Below are 24,652 nucleotides of genomic sequence, written 5' to 3'. Positions count from 1 at the left end.
GCTAGAAGATCCTGGACAGATGTCATACAGACCCTACAAGAACACAAATGCCAGCCCAGGCTACTATAGCCAGCAAACCTCTCAATTACCATAGATGGAGAAAACAAGACATTCCATGACAAAACAAAATTTATACAATATTTTTCCACAAATTCAGCCCTACAAAGGATAATAGATGGAAAACATCAACATAAGGAGCAAAACTACACCCTAGAAGAAGCAAGAAACTAATCTTTCAACAAACTCACACAAACCTAATTCCACCTCTTACAACAAAAACAACAGGAAGTAACAATTACTTTTTCTCAATATATTAATTTGAAAATTAATATTACCAACATATGCTAATTGATTGAAATTCAATAATATGAGGAATTAGAAATTTGTTGATTGTCATCCAATGGTCTCTCTAATTTGGTACTTGAAGAAATAGGTCCAACATTGTACAATCTATATACACTTTCAGTATGCTTGTTTGTAACAGTGTCTGTCTGTGTACAACATAAGGGTCTTGAAATCTTGCTTCTCCTATCTCAGCCTATTAGTAGTATTATTTATTTCATGGTTTTACACTATACTATAGTTTTCAGAACAGCTTATATATTTCAAAAGTATTTATATACCCAAAAGAAACATAGACCATTAACTAGGCAGGTGGCTTGTAAGAGAACAACAAAGAGTGAGACTGAATGCTTTGCTTGACATTTGTAACTCTTGTATCAAGTTTGAAAAAGAGGACTTTATAAGTTACTCTTTCTCTGAGATGAATGCTTTTCCAAATTATCACAGCCAATTCTTACCCTTACCTAATGTCTGTGCCACCCTCCAAGCAGAACCATTGTTCATTGAAATAGTTGTTGAGTGACTTTATGGATGGACCATCTTAATACATACACCATTTCTTAAATGAACGTAACCTGTTCTCTGTGGGCTGAAAATAAAGTCACTCACTCAAGTCAAATAGCTTTGACCATAGCAGGAATTCTGTATCCAAAAATTGAGCCTACAATTCATTTCTTGGTTCAGCAGAGCTATCAACTCTCAGCTTAGCTACGATGGAGGTAAAATCCTTTGGTGATGTGAGGGTCATTGAAATACAGCCTTATTACAATGAAACCCAATGTCTAAAAATTGTTCTTATTTTGGCCTTGTACCACAGTAAGAGTCAGCGGGGAATGAGAAACAGCCATCAGGAACAAGGTGTTGCCATCTGGGACTATGATTGAGTCCTGGCCTGTATTGCCAGTGGAGGCCACATCCAGTTGTGTGACCCTGCAAGAGTCTGTTACCAAGGCCAGGTCAATGTCCTTGGTCTGGGCTGCCACCGAGAGACATGTTGATGCCTGAGGGTTGTACAGAAATGGCCACACCCCTTACATGGACATTGTGGAAGAGCTGGCCCTGCTGACAGTAAAGCAGGAGAGCTGACTCCCTTACCTGGCAAGAGGCAGTGCCTTACCTGGCAAGAGGCAGTGCTCAGAAGTATGGGCCCTGCACAACTCTGGATTTATAGGTGAGTCGTTCACAACACCATGGGAGACCTCGCCCATGTCTCTTGTCTTTATCCAATGGAGTGGATACCATTCTCTTCCTTTATCCTTCACCAGCTGGAACACTCAGGAGAAAAATCCCTGTACCACTCATGGGCACCAGAGTAGAGCCCTGAGTAGAGGACTCTGGTGCTGCTGTGTGGGGCACCACTGAGTCAGTCTCAAGAGCATGACCATGGCAGAATGGCCCGCACTAGTCTTCCACGAGGTGACGTGGGTGAGGAAGAAATGACCTCTTCATTGTCTCTTCCCACCAACAGCAGGTAAGAAAGCAGGTCCCAAGATCATCAGAGCAGGAGAACTGTCCATACTCCATACCTGCTGCAGCACTCAGGAAACTTGCCTGGTCAGCACAGTAGAACTGGCCCTGGATGTGGGTGTTGCAGATAAGCCATCCTCAAGGGCATGAGAGTTGGAGAGCCAGGCCTGCCTCTTATCTGTGTGCCAGTGGTGCTGACTAAGGAGAGACTCCTTCCTACCCTCCTTTGTCCCTTGCCATCTATGGCAGGCAGAAGAGCAAGCTCTGGGAGTGTGAGAGTTGGAGAAATGACCATGTCCCTCACCAGCTGCAGCACGTGAGACAGCAGTCCCTAAACTTCACCTGAACATCAGGGTAGAGCTGGCCATCCTAGTAGGAGTTGCTGGTGGCCTGACCCCAAGGGCAGGAAAGCAATAAAGTTGGCGGGCTGATCATCTCAGATAATTTTCATATGCAGATTCAGTATACCTTGAATTTGCTCACTCCCACCTCTACCACACTCTGAACTGATGGAGTTCATGAGGGGACTGGTCCTACATACCCAATACTACAGGAACTCATTAGCTGGACAACAACAGGGCATCTCAGGGGAGTTCCATTGAGGTTCCAGTATTGATAGAGTAGCAGCAGAGGCTCAGAGCAGACAAACAAGTCATTGTAATGAACATTGGGAAGGAAAAAAGTGTGGACATAAAGGTATACCATGAGACTCATTGTGGCACATTACAGCTTCCACAAGAAGGTTTTGTCGTTGTTGTTCGGGAAAGGGGGAGATTGCAAAGTTAGAGTGTGGACAAAGGGGCTGGAAAGATGAGTGGGGTTGGGGTGTATGATGTGAAATTCACAAAGAACTAATGCAAAGTTAATTTTTTAAAAAAAGTATAAAGAACAAGGACTTGGTAGTGCATGTCTGCAAGCCCAGCATTCCGGAAGTAGTTAGTCAGGCCTACCACTACCCTGCTACCAAAAAAAAAAAGCAAAGAATATTATTTTAAATAGACTTTAGTAAGTAAAAATTTCATTTGGGAGAATAAAATGGTCATGACAAAACAGCTTCTTTGTAATAGATCTTAGATGTGAAGTATAATGAAAAAAAAAAACAAAAAACAACTGGTAGGAAGTATGGCTGCTGTGCTCTGGGGAGGATTTGCAATTGGGATCATTTTGAGGTACAAGTGAAAGTTGGAGAGTCAGAGAACAGAGGGCAGAGCATCCCTGTGCGTTAATCATAGTCCCACGCATCACTCACAGACAGCCCCGCACATCAACCACAGCCCCACACATCAGTCACAGCCCACACATCACTCTCAGACCTACAAATCACTCATCCCCTGGGATCTCCCGGTGCTTGGTTGTACTGTGACCTCATGCTAGCTTATCATACCAGGGAATGCACAATGAGAGCTGACATAAGAATCAAAGTAATTCCAAAAGAAACTCTTAAATGATACAGGAAATACTTATTTAGTCATAAACAAATATTTATCGATTTTCTACTATTCACCATAGGAAGTGGTCCCTGGGTCCTGGGATCCCAGTGTCAGAAGGTCCCAAGGGTGCAGGAAAGGAGTGCTGTATCTAGAAACATCAGTGTTACTAAGATAGTGTTTTTAGCAGGTACTCGCTTTGATAAGTCCGTATTTTGTCTCCGCTGTCTCTAGGTTGCATGGTCCTAAGAATTTATGTAGTTTCTCTGAAGTTTAATTTTCTTATGAATGAAATGTTGGTTGTTATTGGTATTTATTTTAATTATGAAATAAGGACACTCTTTATAATACATCTCATAGTTTAGAGTATATAGGGAGCACTGACTGTTTATAGTATACTGATAGCACAAACTTTACTCATTATACTGCTACAGCTGTAATAGAACCATTAGTGAAAAGCTGGGATACAGAGAAAAGAAACTTAAACTCAATACAGACTTCCAGAAGACAAAGCTGGACCAGATGCAGAACACTCCTATGGTCTTGGTCACCCAGGAGCCTGAGCCTGGAGGATTGCTGGAGCCCAGGAGTTGGAGAACAATACACACAGCATAGCAAATAAAACAAACAGATAACAACAGAAAAAAATGACTAGGTTGAAATCAAGATTTTGTTTGTTTTTTTCTTTTGTTTTGCAAGAAAAGTTTTCTCTGTGCAGCCCTGGCTGTCCTGGAACTTACTCACTGAATCAGGATGGCCTTGAACTTAGAGATCGACATACTGAGAGTTGGGATTAAAACCTTTGCCACCACCACCCCCCCCCCAGCAAGAACTTGTTTTAAAGTATTGAGAGTTAGCTATATAGATATAACTGTGTCTTCAGTTGTGTAACTCAACCCTATCCTGTGGTACATCATTTACACATTTAGAACCATTTCTACAAATGTCCACTACAGAACCATTTCTAGAATTTCCACATTCAGAACCACTTCTACAAATTTCCCCATTGAGAATCATTTTAGAAATACCTGTTTCATTTGCAATCTCTCCATCTGGACATGGGACACAATCAAAACAACAGAATGGTTTCCCTTCAACAGGTGTTTTCCTAAATCCAAGTGGACAACTTTGACTGCAAACAGCAGAAGGAGTCTGTATAGAAGACATGAGAGGAGGGAAGGCAGTCAACTCATGACATTCAGTATGAGCATCCAGATGGTAGATTTCAGCAGGACGTCTGTGTACTGTAACAACCAAGAACTACCATGCTTTTTGGCTGCATGAAGCCAAAGTGTTTGTTTATCTGTTTATCTCTCTCTCTCTCTATCTCTCTCTCTCTCTCCCTCTGTCTCTCTCTTTTGAACTCTTGCTTTTTATTTCTTTGATCTGTTACTTTTTATTTTCATATAATATATTTAATTATATTTAATACAATTTTGAAGTTTGCATATAGTATGATCATGTCCTTCCCCTCCCCCATATCTGTACATGTCCTCTCCTTCTCTCAACTCACGGAGAGTTCTTTCTCAAAAATCAAACTGAAATCCCCAAAAAACAACAAAGCATCCAAAACCTAGCAAATAAAATACAAAAGCACCAAAAGAAAAACAAAGCAGAATAAAACCCACCAAACTGTAACCAAATAAAGTATATATGTAAATATTGTAGATTCTCTGACTGAACATGAGACCTGTCCTGAGGTGGTCAATGTACACAGTGTTTTCCATTGGAAAAAAACTTATCAGGTCTCTTGAAGCCCATAATGTTCCACATTACTATGTATTATCTCTTTTGATCACATCACAGAGATGTTCATGGTAAATAGTTCCAACAATAAGGATATGAGTATACATATAGTTTTATACTCAAATCCAGAAATACCTGTCACAGGATATTAAATCACATTGTGAACCCTGAGATCATGTTATTCACTGAAAAATCTGTTTCTAGTTGTAGTATGGCTCAGCCCTAGAATACATTCTTAATCTCAAATAAAGAAGGCAAAGTTAGTTTGCAGAATGAAGTACCCATGTTTGAAAGTAACTTCTAATTGAGGTGCAAGCAAAGTGACAAATCAGAGAAAGATTTAACAGAATGGATTAGAGACAGGATACAACCAACCCTCATAAGAAAAGACAGGAAAGAGAAACAATTTGCTGGGGTCCTAACTTCTACAATCAGGCAGATTGTAGGCTGATTGTACAATCAGGTAGGAAACAGTGACAGATGAAGGTCAAAGCCTGAAGACCTCTGACCATTAACATACTCTTACTGTTCTGGAGCCCAGAAACTGATGGCTTCTGGCTATTTAACTCTCTCTATTCTAAGGATAGAAGCTGATACCTTTTGACAATTAATTTGGTTTTGCTCATCTTAGGCCAAAAGCTGATGACTTCTTGCAATTGACTCCTGTTAAAAGCAGAAGGTGATTAAGAAAAGAAACTTAGTTACTTGGGCTCTTTGGTTATTGATTCACAGGCCTCATGCTAGCCAGTCAAGAGGCTCAAAGTTGTATAACTCATCCTGAGCCAGAAAGAAAGAAAGAAAGAGAGAGAGAGAGAGAGAGAGAGAGAGAGAGAGAGAGAGGAAGGAAGGAAGGAAGGAAGGAAGAAAGAGAGAAAGAGAGAGAGAGAGAGAGAGAGAGAGAGAGAAAGGAAGGAAGGAAGGAAGGAAGGAAGGAAGAAAGAAAGAAAGAAAGAAAGAAAGAAAGAAAGAAAGAAAGAAAGAAAGAAAGAAAGAAAGAAATTGAGGCAGTGGAACATAGGCAGGCAGGAAGGAAGAAAGGAAGGAAGGAAGGAAGGGAGGGAGGGAGGAAGGGAGGAAGGAAGAGAGGGAGGGAGGGAGGAAGGAAGGAAAGAAGGAAAGAAGGAAGGAAGGAAGGAAGGAAGGAAGGAAGGAAATAAGGAAGGAAGGAAGGAAGGAAGAAAAGACAGAAGGAAGTTAGGGACACAAACAGGCAAACACACATTGGTGAAGCAGAAAGAGGCTACTCCAAGCCTTTCTTTTTGCTTTCAGTTTCTTATAGCTTTTTAGTTACAAAAATCTTCTATGTAAGAAAAAAATTACCTTATACATAAAATGTTAAACAAAATGGAATTACAGCAGAAAGAAGATTGTAAGTTCAAAGCAGTGTTTCACTGTATAAGCTTATTATAAGTTCAAAGCAATATTTTTGTATGGCCTTGTTTTTCCACAGTAAACACCTTTGGCCTATTTCTTGCATCCATCATTGAATAAATGTTTTTTCATTGATAATTAATTTGCTCCAATCCTGTTTTTTTTTTTCATGACATGTGAAGGTATACAGAGCTCTATTTGCAACTTTTATTCTATAGGACCCTTGAGAATAGTTGCATCAATTTAGGAGCTCTAAAAAAATCATGATCAGCAATTAGAAAATCGTCAATTAATTTAAACAGCATTACTACATGAAAGTACATCTTCATATTGATTCCACAGGAAATCTACCCAATAGGGTGGATAAATACCCAGGAAATTATTAAGCTATGTAATAGTGAGAGGAAAGAGAAGTCTTTGCCTCTCAGAGTGCACAAATTGCAGCCATCCAAAACTGTGGGCTATCTCCAGAAATCTTACTTGCTTGCTTTAGCCTTTCCTAGATGTTGGGAGCAACCTTGTCTGAACATTAACTGCTCTGCCAGCCGTAAGTGCTTAGTCTTCACCTCCATGAGAAAGTACCAACCCAGTTGAAAATTAACAACTGCCTCAGTGGGAAAGTACCAGAACATATGAGAACAAATAACTATTAATTTTGCTGCTAGGTATATAGCATCCCACTTTGTTATAAGAACACCTTGTGGCTAGGTATCCAGCAATCCATTTTGTTATGAGAACAAACATCTATGGATCTTGCACACAGGTGCCTAACTACCAGCCCAGTTGGGAAAAAATAGCTATGGATCATATGGACAGGTACCTAGCAACCTATTCTGTTCTGTTCCCCCTGCTGAACTATTCACCTAGCCAATTTCCTGGTCCTGAGAGCACCTGAACTCTCTGGGACACTACTCCTTCCTCTTATCCCCCTATCCTGCTTCTATGAGTATATAACAGAGGTGAGAAAAATTAAAATCTGTCAGCTTGATCAGACTTCTTGACTTGCTGTCCATTCTTTGCATCTCTTGCTCCTTCATTCTCTTCCAGTCCCCGTTCAACTGCACCGCAGGCCGGGGCACCTAGATGACTTCTATCAGCAACTTAAGGGAACAGTGAATGAGGGTTGGGGGCAGTGAGTTTTAAAGGGACAGCTGTACAAAGTCAGGTTGTAAGAGAACAAGCTAAATACAGGTAAAGACAGAATCAACCAGAATTTGAAAAGGAGCCAAAAAATTAGAATGTATTACCAAAGTTAGTATGAGGTCAAGCAGAACAAATTCAGTCAGACACTGAGAGAAGTCCGATTGAACCAGTCAGCTTGAAGAAGAGTTTGCGCCAGAATAGCTGAGTTCAAGCCAGCCAGAACTCAGAAAGAGGTAGAGAGGTAAGTTTAATCAGCATTAAATCTCAAAACCTGTAAACATTATAGGCCTAGAATAGATTGATTGTAAGAAGGCTAGAAGCATCCAGAAATAGGCAGAGGTTAGTAAGCCTCAGCCATGATGATTGACTTCATGAAAATAAAACTTATATTTACAAATATTTATTTGCAGAGACTGGTTTTGTCCACATGCATACATTTCATTTATTTACCAAAGGCAGTTAAGTTACTTCCAGTAAAGTCTTGGCCTCTATGATCCATCCTAGAAAACTGCCCGAGATATTGTTTGTTTGTTTTTTCCTTCTAGGTAGGTCATAGGTTTATATAATCATTACAAGGATGAAACCATCTGATAGATTAATCCAATATGAATCAGTAATTCTTACAGTGATTCTGCAGGCAGGAAGTTCTGGTATTTAGCATTAGAATGGACAAAGTAAGGGCACTCTCAGCCTCATGGCACTCAGCAGTCCCTTAACCCTGTTCTCTGAGGAATTCCACTCTGAGAACAGCACACAGTGCTGACTTCAAACATACTCACCTGATTGTGGTGTTCACCCCAATTTATGAGTTTGTCATTTAGGGAAAGATGCTGAATACTGTGAGATTTAAAGACAAACTCGCCAACTTTCACTTGAGCTTTGGTACCGTCCTGCAGAGACTGGTAATTAAAGATGTCAAGCTTGGTTGTTGAAACTTTCTTATTCACAACGTTCTCCTCACTGGTGCTACTCCCAAGTTGGCCCTTTTGTAAGAATGGATGGAGCTAAAAAGATAAAAAAAAAAAAAAAACTGTCAGAATTTGAAGTCTAAGTCACTGAGATGCAAATAAACCTGAGTATTTTAGCCGCCCTCTCTTGCCCTAAGAGTATGTCCCCGTGATATTCATTATTGTTAGCTTTATCAAACATTTATCATAGTACTAATACTTAATAATAGTTGGGCTATATGTAGATGTTAGCAAGATCATATGCTATGTACCAGCACTATCACACTATCACCACTATTCAAATTAGAAAACTGAATTTTTCTCACTCAGTGATGAAAGGAAGACTCTGACCACCAGATTCTAATTTTTATGAAAAATAAGAACAATTTGAAGGAGGCGTTTTAAACATTTTTAAATAGTTTTACAGAAAAATACAATTTTTTTCACAACATACATTACTTGAGAATGTTCTAATAAAATAAAAATTTCAGATTTTAAATTATGAAAGTTATAAATATGGAAGGAGAGGGAAGGAGAACACATGCGCTATAGAAATGTAGAGAATCGTGTGATGGAGAGCTACAAAGGCAGGTGGGGGTCAGAGAGAATAGAGCAGTAAATTAACCAAACCGGAACATAGATGAAGAAGTCACACATAAAGCTACAATGATAAGTTAGCTAGAAAGAAAAACAAAATTTAAAAAGGATTTAAACAGAGGAATTACAGTTTATTATATATGACTATGCAGGTTATGATCATTGCCCTTGGTTACACATAAGAAGCAGGTAATAAGACTCTATGGCTGAAAACACCACACACCTTTGCTGCAGGACACAGTAGTGAGGCTAGAACTAAGCTGAAAACTTTTTCCCTGTTGTCTGGCACATTTCACACTGACAGAAGCTGAGCTGCAAGCTGCTAGGGAAGAAAAGCCATATCTGTGGACCTTTCATTCTATAATACCTCCTTTCCAGACATGATGTACATACTGGATAAATACTGGCACAATAATTATGGGAATAAACAACTGCTAAATTATTTTATTTGAGGACTTCCTCACAAGAAGGACTCATGGTGTTACTGCATACCTATTCTCAATCCATGTCTGGGGAGATCAGAGGCCCTATGGATGAGCCTACTTCTTCTGTTTGTCTAAGAAGACATATTATTGGGCTGGAGAGATGGCTCAGTGGTTAAGAGCACTGACTGCTCTTCCAGAAATCCTGAGTTCAATGCCCAGCAACAACATGGTGGCACACAACCATCTGTAATGGGAATTCAATGCCATCTCCTGGTGTGTCTGAAGACAGCTACAGTATACTCATATACACGAAATAAATCTTTTTTCAAAAAAGAAGACATATTATTGAATTGCCTCCTGCATAATTACATACATAGAATAGTGCTATTGTCAGATTATATCAGAGAATCTTCTTTTTGCCAAGAATATCAGTGCTTCAGGAAAAAATGACTATTAAGTGCTCATATTTAAATGGGACAGCCATGTGGCTGTTTCCAAAGAATAGAACGCATTCTGAAAGAGGGAATGGAGAGAATGCATGAGCCAGATGCTGGGTAAGAGATCTACGAAATGCTGTCTCTGAGGTATAACATGGTCATGGCACTCATGAGCTTGTGGTAGTTAAATTTACCTCTATAGGGCCAGCACAAGATTGAACCAAAAAAAAATGTTTAATCAAAATTGCTCTGTAGTACAGCTTAAGGTCCGGGATGGTGATTCCACCAGAGGTTCTTTTATTGTTGAGAATAGTTTTTGCTATCCTGGGTTTTTTGTTATTCCAATTGAATTAGAATTTTGATGAGGATTACATTGAATCTATAGATTGCTTTTGGCAAGATGGCCATTTCTACTATATTAATCCTGCCAATCCACAAGCATGAGAGATCTTTCCATCTTCTGAGATCTTCTTCCATTTCTTTCTTCAGACACTCGAAGTGGATGCTGGCAAGTGCTAGCTGACAGGAGCCTGATATAGCTCTCTCCTGAGAGGCCCTGACAGTACCCGACTAATACAGAAGTAGAGGCTCACAGCCATCCATTAGACTGAGCACAGGGTCCCCAATGAAGAAGCTAGAAAAAGGACCCAAGGAAATGAAGGGTTTGCAACCACTTAGGATGAACAACAATGTGAACTAACTAGTACCCTCAGAGCTCCCAGGGACTAAACCACCAACCAAAAAGTACACATGGTGAGACTAATAGGACCAGCAGCATATGTAGCAGAGGATGGTCAAGTTGGTCATCAATGGGAGGAGAGGTCTTTGGCCCTGTGAAGGTTCTATGCCCCAGTGTAGGAGAATGCCAGGACCAGGAAGCAAGAGAGGATGGGTTGGTGAGCAGGGGGAGGGAACAGGGCATTGTTGTTGTTGTTGTTGTTGTTGTTGCTTTAATTTTTCTGGTTTTTTTTTTCTTTTTTCTGAGGGGTAACTGGGAAAGGATCTATCATATGACATATAAATAAAGAAAATATCTAATAGTAAAAAAATTTTTTTAATGTTTAACCACAGATGACAGAGGGGGCTTAGGCATCCAGCCCCTCATATAAGCAATGTTAGAAACCAAAGGAATCTAAAGGAAAAGAAGTCATTGTCATAAGAAATACCATCATTTTTGAATTCTTTTTATGTCATTGGATAGTTGCATACTCATGCCCACATGAAAGGCCCTCTGGGTGATGAAAAAAAAAAAGACATGAATATAGGATAGGGACATGGTGGGAGACTGAAGGATCTGTGAGGATGGAGAGAGATAAGGGAGGGAGGGAAATGGGTGTGAACAGAGGGTATTATATACTTGTATGCTTGTATGTATCTGACAAAGAATACATTATTTTAATAGACCATATAGGATGGTTATAAAAACAACTACAGCTAACCATATAATTTAAACTAACAAAAGACAATAAACAACTCTCTGAAGGAGTAAGTGAGAAACATCCCTTCCTCAGAGAGCAGGATGCTTACTATTAAGAAAGAACCAGCAAAATCATCTTCTTAAAATTAAAGGCAAATGACTATGACCTGAAATAAAAATGTGCAGGAGTAAAATTCTGTTCATGTTCCAGCCTTGTAGAAATGTTACAGGAAACTTTCAGAAAAAAAGGAAAACGTATAAACTAGAAAATTAAACTGACATAGAGACAAGAATAGCAGTAAAGCAGAATACCATAGCAAAATTGAGCATTGTACTTTCTTTACTTTTTTAGTAGGCTATAATCTGCTCAAAACCACAAAGTGAATACAATACCACATGACTATGTCTTCAGATAAATGAAATGCTTGGCAGCACTGCTACAACAAATAGGGAAGAGGAACCAGAAGGTTTCCCTAATGTGCCAGCATTGGGGAAAAGAAGTATTTGTAAGTGTGTATTGGACATATTAGAAAACCACCAGAATTTTTAAGCATAACTGGTACTCTAAGAGAAAAGTAGAATAGAAATATTCAATTAAATCTAAAGAAGTCAGATAAAGAGAACATGACAAAAAGTGGTCAACCACCCCCAAATAGAAAATTCTCACGTGGTACTCATTTTTATAAAAATCAGTAGTGAATTTAAGGTGAGTTCACTAAATACAAGAATTTAAAACAGAAACAAATCTGTGTAAAAGTCAATACTCAAGTCCAGACAAACAAAAACAGCCAAGACGTGACTGTGTGCTAGTTAACGTGAAATCCACAGGGGGAGTCAGTGCCCTTTAGCAATGCAGGAAGGGCAAGTTTACCACTGCTAAAGTACATGGTCCTAAATTCGTGCATATACATTTAGACCTAAGTGGACTTATTAGGCTTAAAAGACAGAGCATAAGTACCTGGGGGGATAGGTGGTAAGGTGTAGGAGAGGGAACAAGGGGTGGATTTGATCTAAACACATTATGTGCTTAGATCACACAATGATCTCAATAAATTCTCAAACAATAAAAAGAAGTAAGAAAGATACACCAATAGATTAACAAGGCATGCAGGAGCATATCAACACTAATCAACAGAAAGTTGGACTTCATAGATTAAAGAAAGCAAAGTACTCAGAACAGCTGGGACATTAAAAGGGACATGGGGACATGAAAACAGTAATTAAGAGAAACAGTTAAAAAAAAAAAAAAGAAAGGATGCCTGTAAAACTTAATAAAGTTAACAAATTTCCCACTCATCTAAGAGAACCATAATCCTTCCAAAATACCTGTCTGCTAACAATGTCCAACAAAAAGCTGAAGAAGAAAAATAACCAATAGATGTTCATGGAGAAATAGACAAATACACTTTAAATGCTAATGACTTCAACACACCTTTATTGAATAGTTTATTGCACAAACATTTAATGTAATATTTCTTTTTAATGGAAAGAATTTCTGTGGTCATGAATAAGGAGACTCAACACTGTGAATGTGTCAGTTCCATCAAAGTTGACCTATAGAGTCAATACAACCCTGTCCAAATGCTAGTAGATTCTTCTGTAGATGTAAGCTAACTTAGTATAAACTATACATATGGAAAGTCAAAGACCCTGTAGACAACACAGTAATACAAGATTTAAAGACATCTCATAAATGGAAATATCTCTCAGTCTTACACTTACCAGAAGAAAAAAGCTGTCAATACCTACTTTGTCTTTAAGTGGGTCAAGAGATGGTATATATTCTGGAGAGTCTAATCTCTCCAAGAAGGAAAATGAGTGAGTTAGAATTCATACAAAAAATTCCCAGGAATCAGAACTTCAATGTAAGGTGACAAGGAAAGTACTTCTCCATAATTTCATCCAAGAAGAAAAAAATTAAACCAAATTAATTTGGTTATGTATCACTTCAAGACCTAAGAGAAATGTACTCAGTTGGCTATCTTTGTGCCTTTTCAACATAAAACTTATCTTGTAAGAAATGCCGAAAAAAGTTCTTCAAGCTGAAATTGGATAATACTAATTCATAAAAATGAAAACATGCCGAAGTAGAATATCATAGGCATATATATACATATACATACATATATATGTGTATATGTATGTATATGTATATATATACTATGTATATACACATATATATGTATGTATATGTATATATATAGTAAAATTCAGTATAACAAAATTTGATAATGACAATTTGAAATAAATTCTAACAATAATTCTGTAGTTTAAAAAACAATAAAATTAATCATGCTGACAACTTAGAGGATACATAATACATGACAATATTGATTTTAATGTCAATAAAACAGGGATAACGAAGTATATAACTTTGTATGCAATTACAGTTACATATAAAACAGAGCTAAAAGATATTTTATATATCTTAGACATGAAACAAAATCAAAGTGGAGAAAGAAAACAATAAAGAGAGAAAAGGAAACTAACCAAATCATACCACTATAGGAAATTACAAATGAAGACAAAAGAAAACCATTAAGTATATATTAATTAATTAATTAATTATTAATAACAAAACACAAACAGTCTTTACCCAGTAATTATTACATTAAGTGTAAAATGACTATAGCTATGTGTTACTTAACAATAAAGATCCACTCTGAGAAATGCATTATTAGAAAATGTTGTGACTGAGCAAACATTTCGTAGTACGAATGTACAAAAGAATGTGACCACACAATCAGTAGAAAATAAAAGCTTATTAGACTACCACTGTATATGTGATTTCCTCTTGATTGATGCATTCATTTTTGGCACCAATTATATATATACATGGAATAAATTCTTTACCAGCTCCCCAAAAATATGAGCTAAAACTGTTTTTTAAAGATATAATATTGGTGGTCTCACCTGTGATCTTATGTGTGATAAAACTCCTGGAACACCAGCTCTCTCTGGGCAGAATTTGGGTATGGAGAGCTGTGGCACAGGGTAAGCTCCCAGGCAAAGATGGAAACCAGAAGGATCCTGACCTTGGATCCTTAGACAACAAAAGAAGGTCAAAGGGATGCAAATTGGGAAGGATGTAGTCAAAATATCACTATTGCAGATTAAATAATAGAATACTTAAATGACCCCAAAAACTCCACCAGAGAGCTCCTAAAGCTGATAAACAACTTCAGCAAAGGGACTGGATATAAAATTAACTAAAACAAATCAGTAGCCATCCTCTACATGAAGGATAAGTGGGCTGAGAAAGAAATTAGGAAGACAACACCATTCACAATAGCCACAAAAATATTAAGAAAAAATTTGGTGGGACTTGACCCAAGCAAGTGAAAAAGGTATGACAAGAACTTCAAATCTCTGAAGAAAGAAATCAAGGAACATCTCAGAAGATGGAAAGATCTCACATGCTCATGGATCGGCAGGATTAATATAGTAAAATTGGCCATGTTGCAGAAAGTAATCTACAGATTCATTGTGATCCCCACTAAAATTCCAACTCAATTCTTCATAGAGTTAGAAAGAGCAATTTCAAAATTCATTTGGAATAACCAAAAAAACCCAGCATAGCTAAAATTATTCTCAACAATAAAAGAACTTATGTGGAACATGGGCACAGGGGAAAATTTCCTGAAAAGAACACTAATAGCTTATGCTCTAAGATCAAGAATTGACAAGTGGGAGGTCACAAATTTGCAACGCTTCTATAAGGCAAAGGACACTGTCAATAAGACAAAAAGGGCAAACAACAGATTGGGAAAAGATCTTTATCAATCCTACAATCGATAGAGTGTTAATATCCAAAATATACAAAGAACTCAAGAAGTTAGACTCCAGAGAACCAAATAACCCTATTAAAAATAAGGTACAGAGCTAAACAAAGAATTCTCAGTGGAAGAATATTGAATGGCTGAGAAGCACCTAAAGAAATGTTCAACATCCTTAATCGTTAAGGAAATGCAAATCAAAACAACCCTAAGATTCCACCTCACACAAGTCAGAATGGCTAGGATCAAAGACTCAAGTAACGGCAGATGCTGGCAAGGATGTGGAGAAAGGAACACTCTTCCATTGCTGATGGGATTGTAAGCTGGTACAAACACTCTAGAAATCAGTCCAGTGGTTCCTCAGAAAATTGGACATAGTATAATCTGAGAACCAAGCTATACCACTACTGAGTATATACCCAAAAGATGCTCCAACATATTACAAGGATATGTGTTCCACTTTGTTCATAGCAGCTTTATTTATGATAGCCAGAAGCTGGAAACAACCCAGAAGTCTCTCAACAGAAGGATGGATAGAGAAAATATGGTATATTTACACAATGGAATTTGCACTACTCAGCTATTAAAAATAATGACTTCATGAAATTCTCAGACAGACTAGGAAATATCATCCTGAGTGAGGTAACCTAGTCACAAAAGAATACATATGGTATATGCTCACTCATAAGCTGATATTAGGCAAAAAGCTCAGAATATCCATGCTAAAACTCACAGACCATATGAAACTCATGAAGAATAAAGACAGAGAAATTAGGACAAGGATTGTAGGAGATGAAAGGGTTTGCAACCCCATAGAAAGAACAACAATATCAACCAGCCAGACCATCCTCCTACAGCTCCCAGGGACTAAACCACCATTAAAAGAATACACACAGGGGAACCCTTGGCTCCAGCTTGATATGTAGCAGAGGATTGTTTTATTGACAACAATGGGAGGAGAGCCCCTTGGTCCTGTGGAGTCCCTTGATAACCCAGCCTAGGGGAATGCTAAGGCGCTGAAGTCGGAGAAGGTGAGCCAGTAGAGGAGCACACTCATAGAGACAGGGAAGAGGGTAAACTGGGAAGAGGACCCATGACTCCAGCTGCATATGTAGCAGAAGGTTGACTTAAAAGGAATTAATGGGAGGGGAGGTCTTTGGTCCTGTGAGGCTCCATGCCCCATTGTAGGAGAATGATAGGGCAGTAGGTGGGAGTGCATGGGGGAACATCCTCATATAAGGGGGAGAGGAAGGGGAAGAGAGAGAGGGGGAGAGAGGAGAGGGAGAAGGAGAAGGAGAAGGAGAAAGAAGAAGAAGAAGGAGAAGAAGAAGAAGAAGAAGAAGAAGAAGAAGAAGAAGAAGAAGAAGAAGAAGAAGAAGAAGAAGAAGAAGAAGAAGAAAAAGAAGAGGAAGAAATCTATTCTTTAAGGAAAGCATACCAAGAATAGCCCTTCAGTCTTCACAAACTTAAAAAGCTTCTTCATACCAATGAAAACAATCAAGTTAAGAAATGGTCCAGAGAATGTTGGACAATCTTGGGAACGACACATCTAACATAAGACTAACAAGTAGAAAAGACTAAGAGCTAAGAAAAACTGAGAAACTATAAGAGAAATCATACAGCTCAATATGTGCTAATGGAATGGCAATTCCCAAAGAATGAAAAACAAATAGCCAATAAGCATCTGAAAAAAGATTCAACACAAGGCACAAGGAAAACTCAAACTTTAATTTAAATTCTATTCCACAGCCCAAGGATTGCTCATTATCCATCCCTCCCATGCCTTGAATCCTGCGGAAGCACCCTCCTCCACGAAGAACAAACTTCCTGGCAGAAATTCAGGTATACCACACAGGCTGCTCACAGAGTGATGCCATTCTCTTAGTACCCACCTTGCATCCTGACAACTGCTTCTCTCATCCTTGACACCATAATCTGGACCCCAACTCCAACAGAGACCCAGTGCTGAAACAGAGACCATGATAGCCACAAGAAAACCAGGTAGCCCTCAACCCATGGACTCCCCTAACTCTCTCAGTGACTGCCCATCCTACCCTAAATCTCCCCTCCCCTCCTCCGTGCCATGTTCACACCCCCAACTCCAGCATAGATACCCTGCTCAACGAGAGGCCATCATAGTCATCAGAAGTCCAATCCACAACACAAGCAGAGATCCTCTGCTCAACCACAGGCAACATAGACCAGAAGACCACAGAGGGATCAAAGATCATGCAACAAAACACCCACCCGACAAAGAGAAACAAAGAAATCAGCACTTACACTAATAATCAACCCTAACCCAGGTGCCTGCACGTCACTGTGAAAACAAAATCATTACCTAAGACGCTATGTCACCATAAGAGCCTACTACACAATGCCCTAAATATTTCAACACAGATGAAGCTCAAAAAACTGACCTTAACTTGAAGACAATTGAGGTCCTTAAAGAGAAAATGAATAAATCGCTTGAAGAAATCAAGGAAATGACAAACAAAAATTGGAGTAGATGAATAAATCCCTTAAAGAAAGTCAAGAAAAAAAATCAGTTGAAGAAAATAAATACCTGATTAGGACTTGAAAAGGGAAAAGGAAAAAAATAAAGGAAACACAAATTGAGGAAAATCTGGAAACAAACAAAAAATCTAGGTAAGCAGAAAGGAACTACAGACACAAGCATCAGCAACAGAATACAAAAGCTAGAAGAAGGAACTTCACAAGCATCAGCAACAATACAAAAGCTAGAAGAAGGAACTTCATGTGTTAAAGATATGATACAAGAAATAGATATGCCAACTAAAAAACGTTCAACCTAAACAATTCCTGACAACAAAGCATCCAGGAAATATACGACACTGGGGAAGACCAAATTTAATAGAAATAATAATAAGGAGATAATAGGAATAGAACAAGGAGAAGATTCCCAGCTCAAAGTACTCTTATTTTTTTTTTTTAGTAGAAAAGAAATACATATTTGTTTTATTGACACCAGGCTTAAGCTTGTGTTAAACAAGTAAACCTGTAGCCACCTTGGTTAAGATTCTAGCCTGCTTTCCCAAACCTCTACAATTTGGTAAGTCAACAAGGGATCAAATGTCTTACACCTACCTGTGATCCTTAAATACAAAAACAGATTGTGTAATTATGCCTGCATAGATATAAATCCGACTTGTTCTACTACAACCAGTCCACACACACAACCAGTTCTGCGTAGACACTAGATCATGACAAAGTTTTAAAAAGCTGTAAGAAATACATTTCTAACTACAGAAGCTGTGAATTTCAAAAAGGCATGGAAAAAACTAAATCCAACACTTCCTTCTTATGTTCAAAGAAATAGAATTTCTGTAAAAGTATATAGAATTTTTGCAGACAAAAACATTTCATACATTTTCTTAAAAATTCAGGCTGTTCAGTTTTGTAACTAATTAATGAACCTTAAGTCAAGTACTTTTGGCCATCACTAGGCTAATAAAGTTAAGAATCACCCAAACCAAGCCAAAGTAGACAGGTCTGAATGTCCTGAACACTTGGACTTTATCAAGAATCACACCAGGGACTGCTCAGAGAGAGCGTCTCCCTTCACATTCTTGTACAGCACTGCAGCTTTTAGTAATAGTGTGGTGACTTGTAGGTTAAACTTCCATTTTGCACAAGTTACCAACATTGTTAGGGCTTCTCTCTCAACACTACGGAGCAGAATAATGGATCCTGCATATTTATTGAACTCTATGACTAGCCTGACTTGCCTGGCCCCTCTTCGATCTCCAGACAAGGAAATCAAACCTTTCCATGCACCCCTTTCCCTCCAGAAGTCCTCCTCCACGGCCTCCCAAAGTTTGCTGAGTGTGAACATTGCTTCATTCAGACAGCGACTCTTCCAGAGGGGGCACTTTCCCATGCATTTATTCTGTTAGCCACCATCCTGCAGCCTCTTTCTTTCTGCTATGTTGCTACAGTAGAACTGGACTGTTAAAACCCTGGGCAGCTTCAAGTCTACCTTCATAAACACATTTGTTTTCACGGTGGCTGGAGTTTGAAGAGTCACTCACCTATTGCACTCACAAGGCTATCTTATTAGAAATGCCAGACCAGCCCCTACTCCAGCAACACAGGCAAAAGCCCTGCAGCACATTTCTGGTGAAGCATTCTAGGACCTGTAAGTGGATGAACTCCACAAATCTATCCCAGCCTGTTTGTTTGACAAGCCAGTCCTTACAAGAACATCTGTGATACTTTCTGCTAATGGTTCAATACAGCTTTGTTGGTTTATGCTCTTTAAGTGTTTGGCCACAAAAACACCAAAGAAAATAAGACTCACAATCCTGCCCCAGTTTGTTAAAGGCATCTTTGAAAACATGGACTATCACTCAAGAAAAAGATTTAACGTCTTCTTCGTTCTAATGGCCATCTTGTGGCTGCGCTGCACGCCGTTGCCCATGTGTCACATGGTGTCCAGCACCCTCAGGTATGTTGCACAGACTTCGCCCAGAGGCTTTGAGTCAAGAGCTGGTCTCCTGCTCCTGCAGGTAGCTCGAGATGACCTCCAGGGACTAGCAGTACAACTCTTCATCTTCCTCCTCAGGACGCAGTGGCATTGAGGGGAGCGAGCTGTCTACACAGGAGCTCTTAGCCGCCATGCTCACGCGCTCCAGTAAGGGCAGCACAGCTTGATGATCGCCTTCAGCTTGCAGCCATCCAGCTCCTCCTCGGGAAACATAATGACAGTGGCCTATGTGGCCATCTCCTTGGCAGCATGGTGAGGAGTTTGTGCGACTTAAGCAGGAGCCTCTCAGCAGGCCCTGGGATCCTCGACAGTGGCCAGGAGACCATCAGAACCCCAGGCAGCAAAGCGGCCTCGCCACTCCCACCCCCAATCCCCCTCGCACCAAGCCTTGGCCTCCTGGACCACCAGAAACGCCCCTGCCAGAGAACTGCCACCAGAATTTTGGCTAGCACCACCACAGTACAAGTTCAAGCTGATTGTCAGGTTTCTCCACAGGTCAGATGCTGCAGGGAAGGCCACCACTCCAGACTTGAGGAAGGCATTAGTCAGGAGTGAGGAAAGCTGTTCCCTGCCATCACTTTATCATAGGCCCATTTTTAACACAATCATGAGAGAAATATTTCCTAAGTTCTAATGGGGAGCAGGGATGAGATAGGGGGTTTCAAGGGAGAAAACTGAGAAGGAGGATAATATTAGAAATGTAAATAAAGAGAATATTCAATAAAAAATAAATAAAGCAATAATAAAGAACAGAAATGTTTATGCCCTTAAAAGTGGCTATAAAGGTACAAGAAACATACAGAACAAAAAATATCAATGGACTCAATTTCTCAATAAAAAGAAATGGGCTAACAGAATGAATCTGAAAACAGCATCAAACCTTCCAAAGCGTATACAAAACACATCTCGGTATCAAAGACAGTCATTACCTCAGAGTACAGGGTTGGGGAAGGGTTTTCAAACAAATGAACCTAAAGATCGAGGTAGAGTAGATATCCTCACCATCTAACAAAATAGCCTTCAAACAAAAATTAATCAAAAGACATGGGGAATAACATTCATGCTCATTAAAGGAAAATCCACCAAGATGATTTCTCAATTCTTAGCATCGATGTTGCAAACACAAGGGTATCCAAGTCTGTTAAAGAAACACAACTAAATCTCAAAGCACACACCAATCTCACACACACCTCAAAGCACACACCAATCTCACATACACCTCAAATCACACACCAGTCTCACACAGTAATATTGGCAGACTCTAATACTCCACTCTCACCAATGGATGAGTCAGCCAGACAAAAAGTCAACAAATACTGGAGCTGAGAGATGTTGTTAACAAATTGGACATTGTACCAGTAAGATAGCTAAAGGAGATCAAAGGATACAAATAAGAAAATAAAAATTCAAGATATTCTTATTTACAGATGATATGATAGTATACATAGGCAACCCCCAAAATTCTACCTGGGAATTCCTATGGCTAAAGAACACTTTTAGTGATGCGTTTGGATACCATATAAACTCCAAAAAAAATAGTAGCCTTCCTATGCACAAATGAAAAACAGACTAAGAAAAAACTAAACAGGGAAACAACAGCCACAATATATATATGTATGTGTGTGTGTATGTGTGTGTGTGTGTGTGTGTGTGTGTATGTGTGTATACATATATATGTGTGTGTGTGTATATATGTATGTGTGTGTGTGTATACATGTGTGTGTGTGTATGTGTGTATACATATATATGTGTGTGTGTGTATATATGTGTGTGTGTGTGTGTATACATGTGTGTGTGTGTGTGTCTGTGTGTGTGTGTGTGTGTGTGTATGTCTGTGTGTGCAAAGGATTTTTGGTAGCCAAATCAAGAAAGCAAAAAGACTTGTATGATTTTTTTTTTTTGGTTTTTCGAGACAGGGTTTCTCTGTGTAGCCTTCCTGTCCTGGAACTCACTCTGTAAACCATGCTGGCCTCGAACTCAGAAATCCACCTACCTCTGCCTCCCAAGTGCTGGAATTAAAGGCATGAGCCACCACTGCCTGGCATATGAAAACATTTTAAGTCTTTGAATTAAAAAGAGAAAATATCAGAAGATGGAAAGATCTACTGTGCCCATGGATCAGTAGAATTAATAGTAAAAGAACTTCCAGAGAAACTACCATCCCTACTTCTAAAGTATACCACAGTGCTACAAAGTGCTATAAAAGCTGCAAAGTATTCTCCTAAAAACATACATGTTGAGCAATGGAATCAAATTGAAGATCCAGACATAAATCCATATACACCTATGGGCTTCTTATTTTTTAAAAAGAAGCCAGAAATACACTATGGAAAAAAGAAAGCATCTTCAAAAATGTTGCTGGTCTAACTGGATGTCTTCATGTTGAAGAATGCGACTGGATCCACATTAGCCCTATACAAAACTCAAGGCCACTTGACAATCAAAACATTAAAACAGACTTGATGGAACACTGAACTTGATGGAAGAAAAATAGGGAATAGCCTTGAACATATTTATAACTGCTTGTATTATGAATGCTAATTCTTTTCCCCAAAAAACTGTTTACATGAGAACACCTCCATGCACATAGCTTCTGGGAACCTGCCCTTGATGGAAGGAAAGGTAGGGAATGGCTTGAACATATTTATAACTACATGAATGACGGATGCTCATTACATTCCCCAAAAAACTATTTACATGAGAAGATCTTCCCACAAATAGATTCTGGAAACCGGCCCCCAGTTGATTCTGATTGGTAAATAAAGATGCTGACAGCCAATGGTTGACCAGGGCAGACAGAATTGAGACTTTTAGGATTCCCTGGCTAGGAACAGGAAGGAGAAGGAGAAAGAGATCCACCAAGCCAAGAAAGGTGAGGAGGAAGAGATGCCAGGGAGACACAGGTGCCAGGTAGGAGCCTGGAGACTGTAGTCCAAGAGGGCAGTCCAACTCAGTTCAGTGCAGCCAAGGTAAAATACAAAATGTAATAAATAACTCAGGATTATCAGAGGGAGGTGGATGAGCCAAATAAAGGTTAGAAAATGGCCTAACCATTGAGATGTTTAAGGCATATTAAAACATAAAGGCTGAGTGTGTGTCTTTCATTTGAGAACTCAGAATTTTGGGGAAGGTCACGTGGATCATGCTGCCAAATTTTATTTCATTATTTTAATTCTACACACTAGCACCACTAGCACAGGAGGCAACATCCTAAACAGAACAGTGACAGGGCAATGAATAAATGGGAACTCATGACACCAAAAAGTTTTGCAAGGCAAAGGATGTCTTCAATAAGACACAATGGTAGTCTACAGAATGGGAAAGAATTATTAATAACTCTACATCTGACAGAAAGCTAATATCCCAAATATATAAAGCTCTGAAAACACTAAGCCTCAACAAACCACCAACGTAATTTTTAAAATTAGGTACAGAGCTAAACAGAGAATTTTCAATAAAGGAATCTCAACAGGTGAAAAATATTTAAAAAATAAAATTCAACATCCTCATCCATTGTGGAAATGCAAATCAAAACTACATTGATCTTCCATCTTACACATCAGAACTGCTAACATCATTGATGCAAGTAACAGCTCATAATGGTGAGGATGTGGAGCAAGGGGAACACTCTTGCATTGATGGAGGGAGTGTAAACTTGTACAGCCACTATAGAAATCAAGACGATGGGTCCGCAGAAAGTTGGGAATTGAACTAGCTCAGGCCCCACCTATGCCACTCTTGAGCATATACCCAAAGGACACACCATCTTGCCATAAGGACACTTGCTCAATTAGTTCATAGTGGCTGTATTTAAAATATCTGGAAACTGGAAGCAACCCAGATGTCTCTCAACTGAAGAATGGACAACAAAAATGTGGTACATTTATGTGATGGAGTACTACTCCAGAGAACCTAAGTAACAAGGAGGGTTGTCTGGGTAAAGTGTGGAAGGGTCACGTGGAACTCCCTGGGAATGGAAAAGAGAAGGGATTTTGTGGGTAGACTAGAGGGTGGGTGGAGATGTGAACAAGAAGGAAAAAGTTTAGGGAGGGAGGTACAGAGGGAGAGAGTATAGACAGAGAGACACTGAGAGAGATGAAATAGTGGGACATTTAGAGGCAATGTTGAAAGCTAGTGGGATGGAACTTCCTGAAACCTATGAGGATGACCTTAGAGAGGATTTTTGGAACCTGAACTGGCCATCATCTGTAACCAGGCAAGGCTCCCAGTTGTCCACCGGGGACACCAACCCATTCACAAAACCTTAGACTTGACAGGCAGTGGTAGCACATGCCTTTAATCCCAGCACTTGGAAGGAAGAGGCAGGCAGATTTGTGGGTTCAAGGCCAGCCTGGTCTACAGAGTGAGTTCCAGGACAGCCAGGGCTACCCAGAGAAACCATGTCTCAGAAAAAAACAAAAACAAAAACAAAAAACAACTACAACATAAAAAAAAATCAAACAAACCTTGGAGCCACAATCTCCCCTGACTGCAAAATGTGCTGGGACAAAGGTGGCTCAGAATTTGTGGGAGTGACCAATCAATGAGTGTTCTAACTTGAAGCTCAAGGCATGAGAGGCAACCCATGAAAGACACTGCATGGATGGCCAGGAGCCTGAAGCTGGGTGGCTCAGAGTCCTAAGGTAGAACCAAATACAATAGACCACCACAAAAGCAACAAGTCAAAGAACAGATTCCTAAGAATATTCTGCTATAGTCATAGAGCAGTGCTTAGTCCAGTTCTCATCAGAGAGACTTCATCTTACAACTAATGGGAGTGGGTATAGCCCAGGCTGGCTTCAAACTCATTTTCTGCCTCAGCTTCCCAGAGGCTGGAGAACAGTCATGGATGACATTTTGGAGCCTTATGGAAGCTATGTGTTCTTCTATAAGCAGTAATAAAGAAGATGTGACAATAAAATATATATTATAAAATATATATAATATAATATATAATATATATATTATATTATATATAATATATATATATATTATATATTAATTATATATATAATTATATATATTATATATATATTATATATATATTATAATA

At 39.1% G+C, this 24,652-nt stretch overlaps 1 protein-coding gene and 1 pseudogene across 1 annotated transcript in view; both read right to left on the bottom strand.

Moving 5' to 3' along the window:
• LOC116098331 (vomeronasal type-2 receptor 26-like) overlaps positions 1–24,652 on the bottom strand; it is a 39,369-nt gene that overhangs the window by 5,894 nt on the left and 8,823 nt on the right. The window contains exons 4-5 of the mRNA XM_031380972.1: positions 8,276–8,500; positions 4,265–4,388 (exon numbers count right to left, since the gene is read on the bottom strand). Coding sequence (XP_031236832.1) covers positions 4,265–4,388; positions 8,276–8,500 — 349 coding nt within the window. The remainder of the gene's footprint in view (positions 1–4,264; positions 4,389–8,275; positions 8,501–24,652) is intronic.
• LOC116098459 lies at positions 19,162–20,504 on the bottom strand (annotated as a pseudogene).

This window comes from Mastomys coucha, unplaced genomic scaffold (assembly GCF_008632895.1).
Source record: "Mastomys coucha isolate ucsf_1 unplaced genomic scaffold, UCSF_Mcou_1 pScaffold20, whole genome shotgun sequence".
In the NCBI taxonomy this organism is placed as follows: Eukaryota; Metazoa; Chordata; class Mammalia; order Rodentia; family Muridae; genus Mastomys; species Mastomys coucha.
The sequence above is the reverse complement of the archived record's forward strand: the minus strand, read 5'-3'. Positions and strand labels throughout refer to the sequence as shown.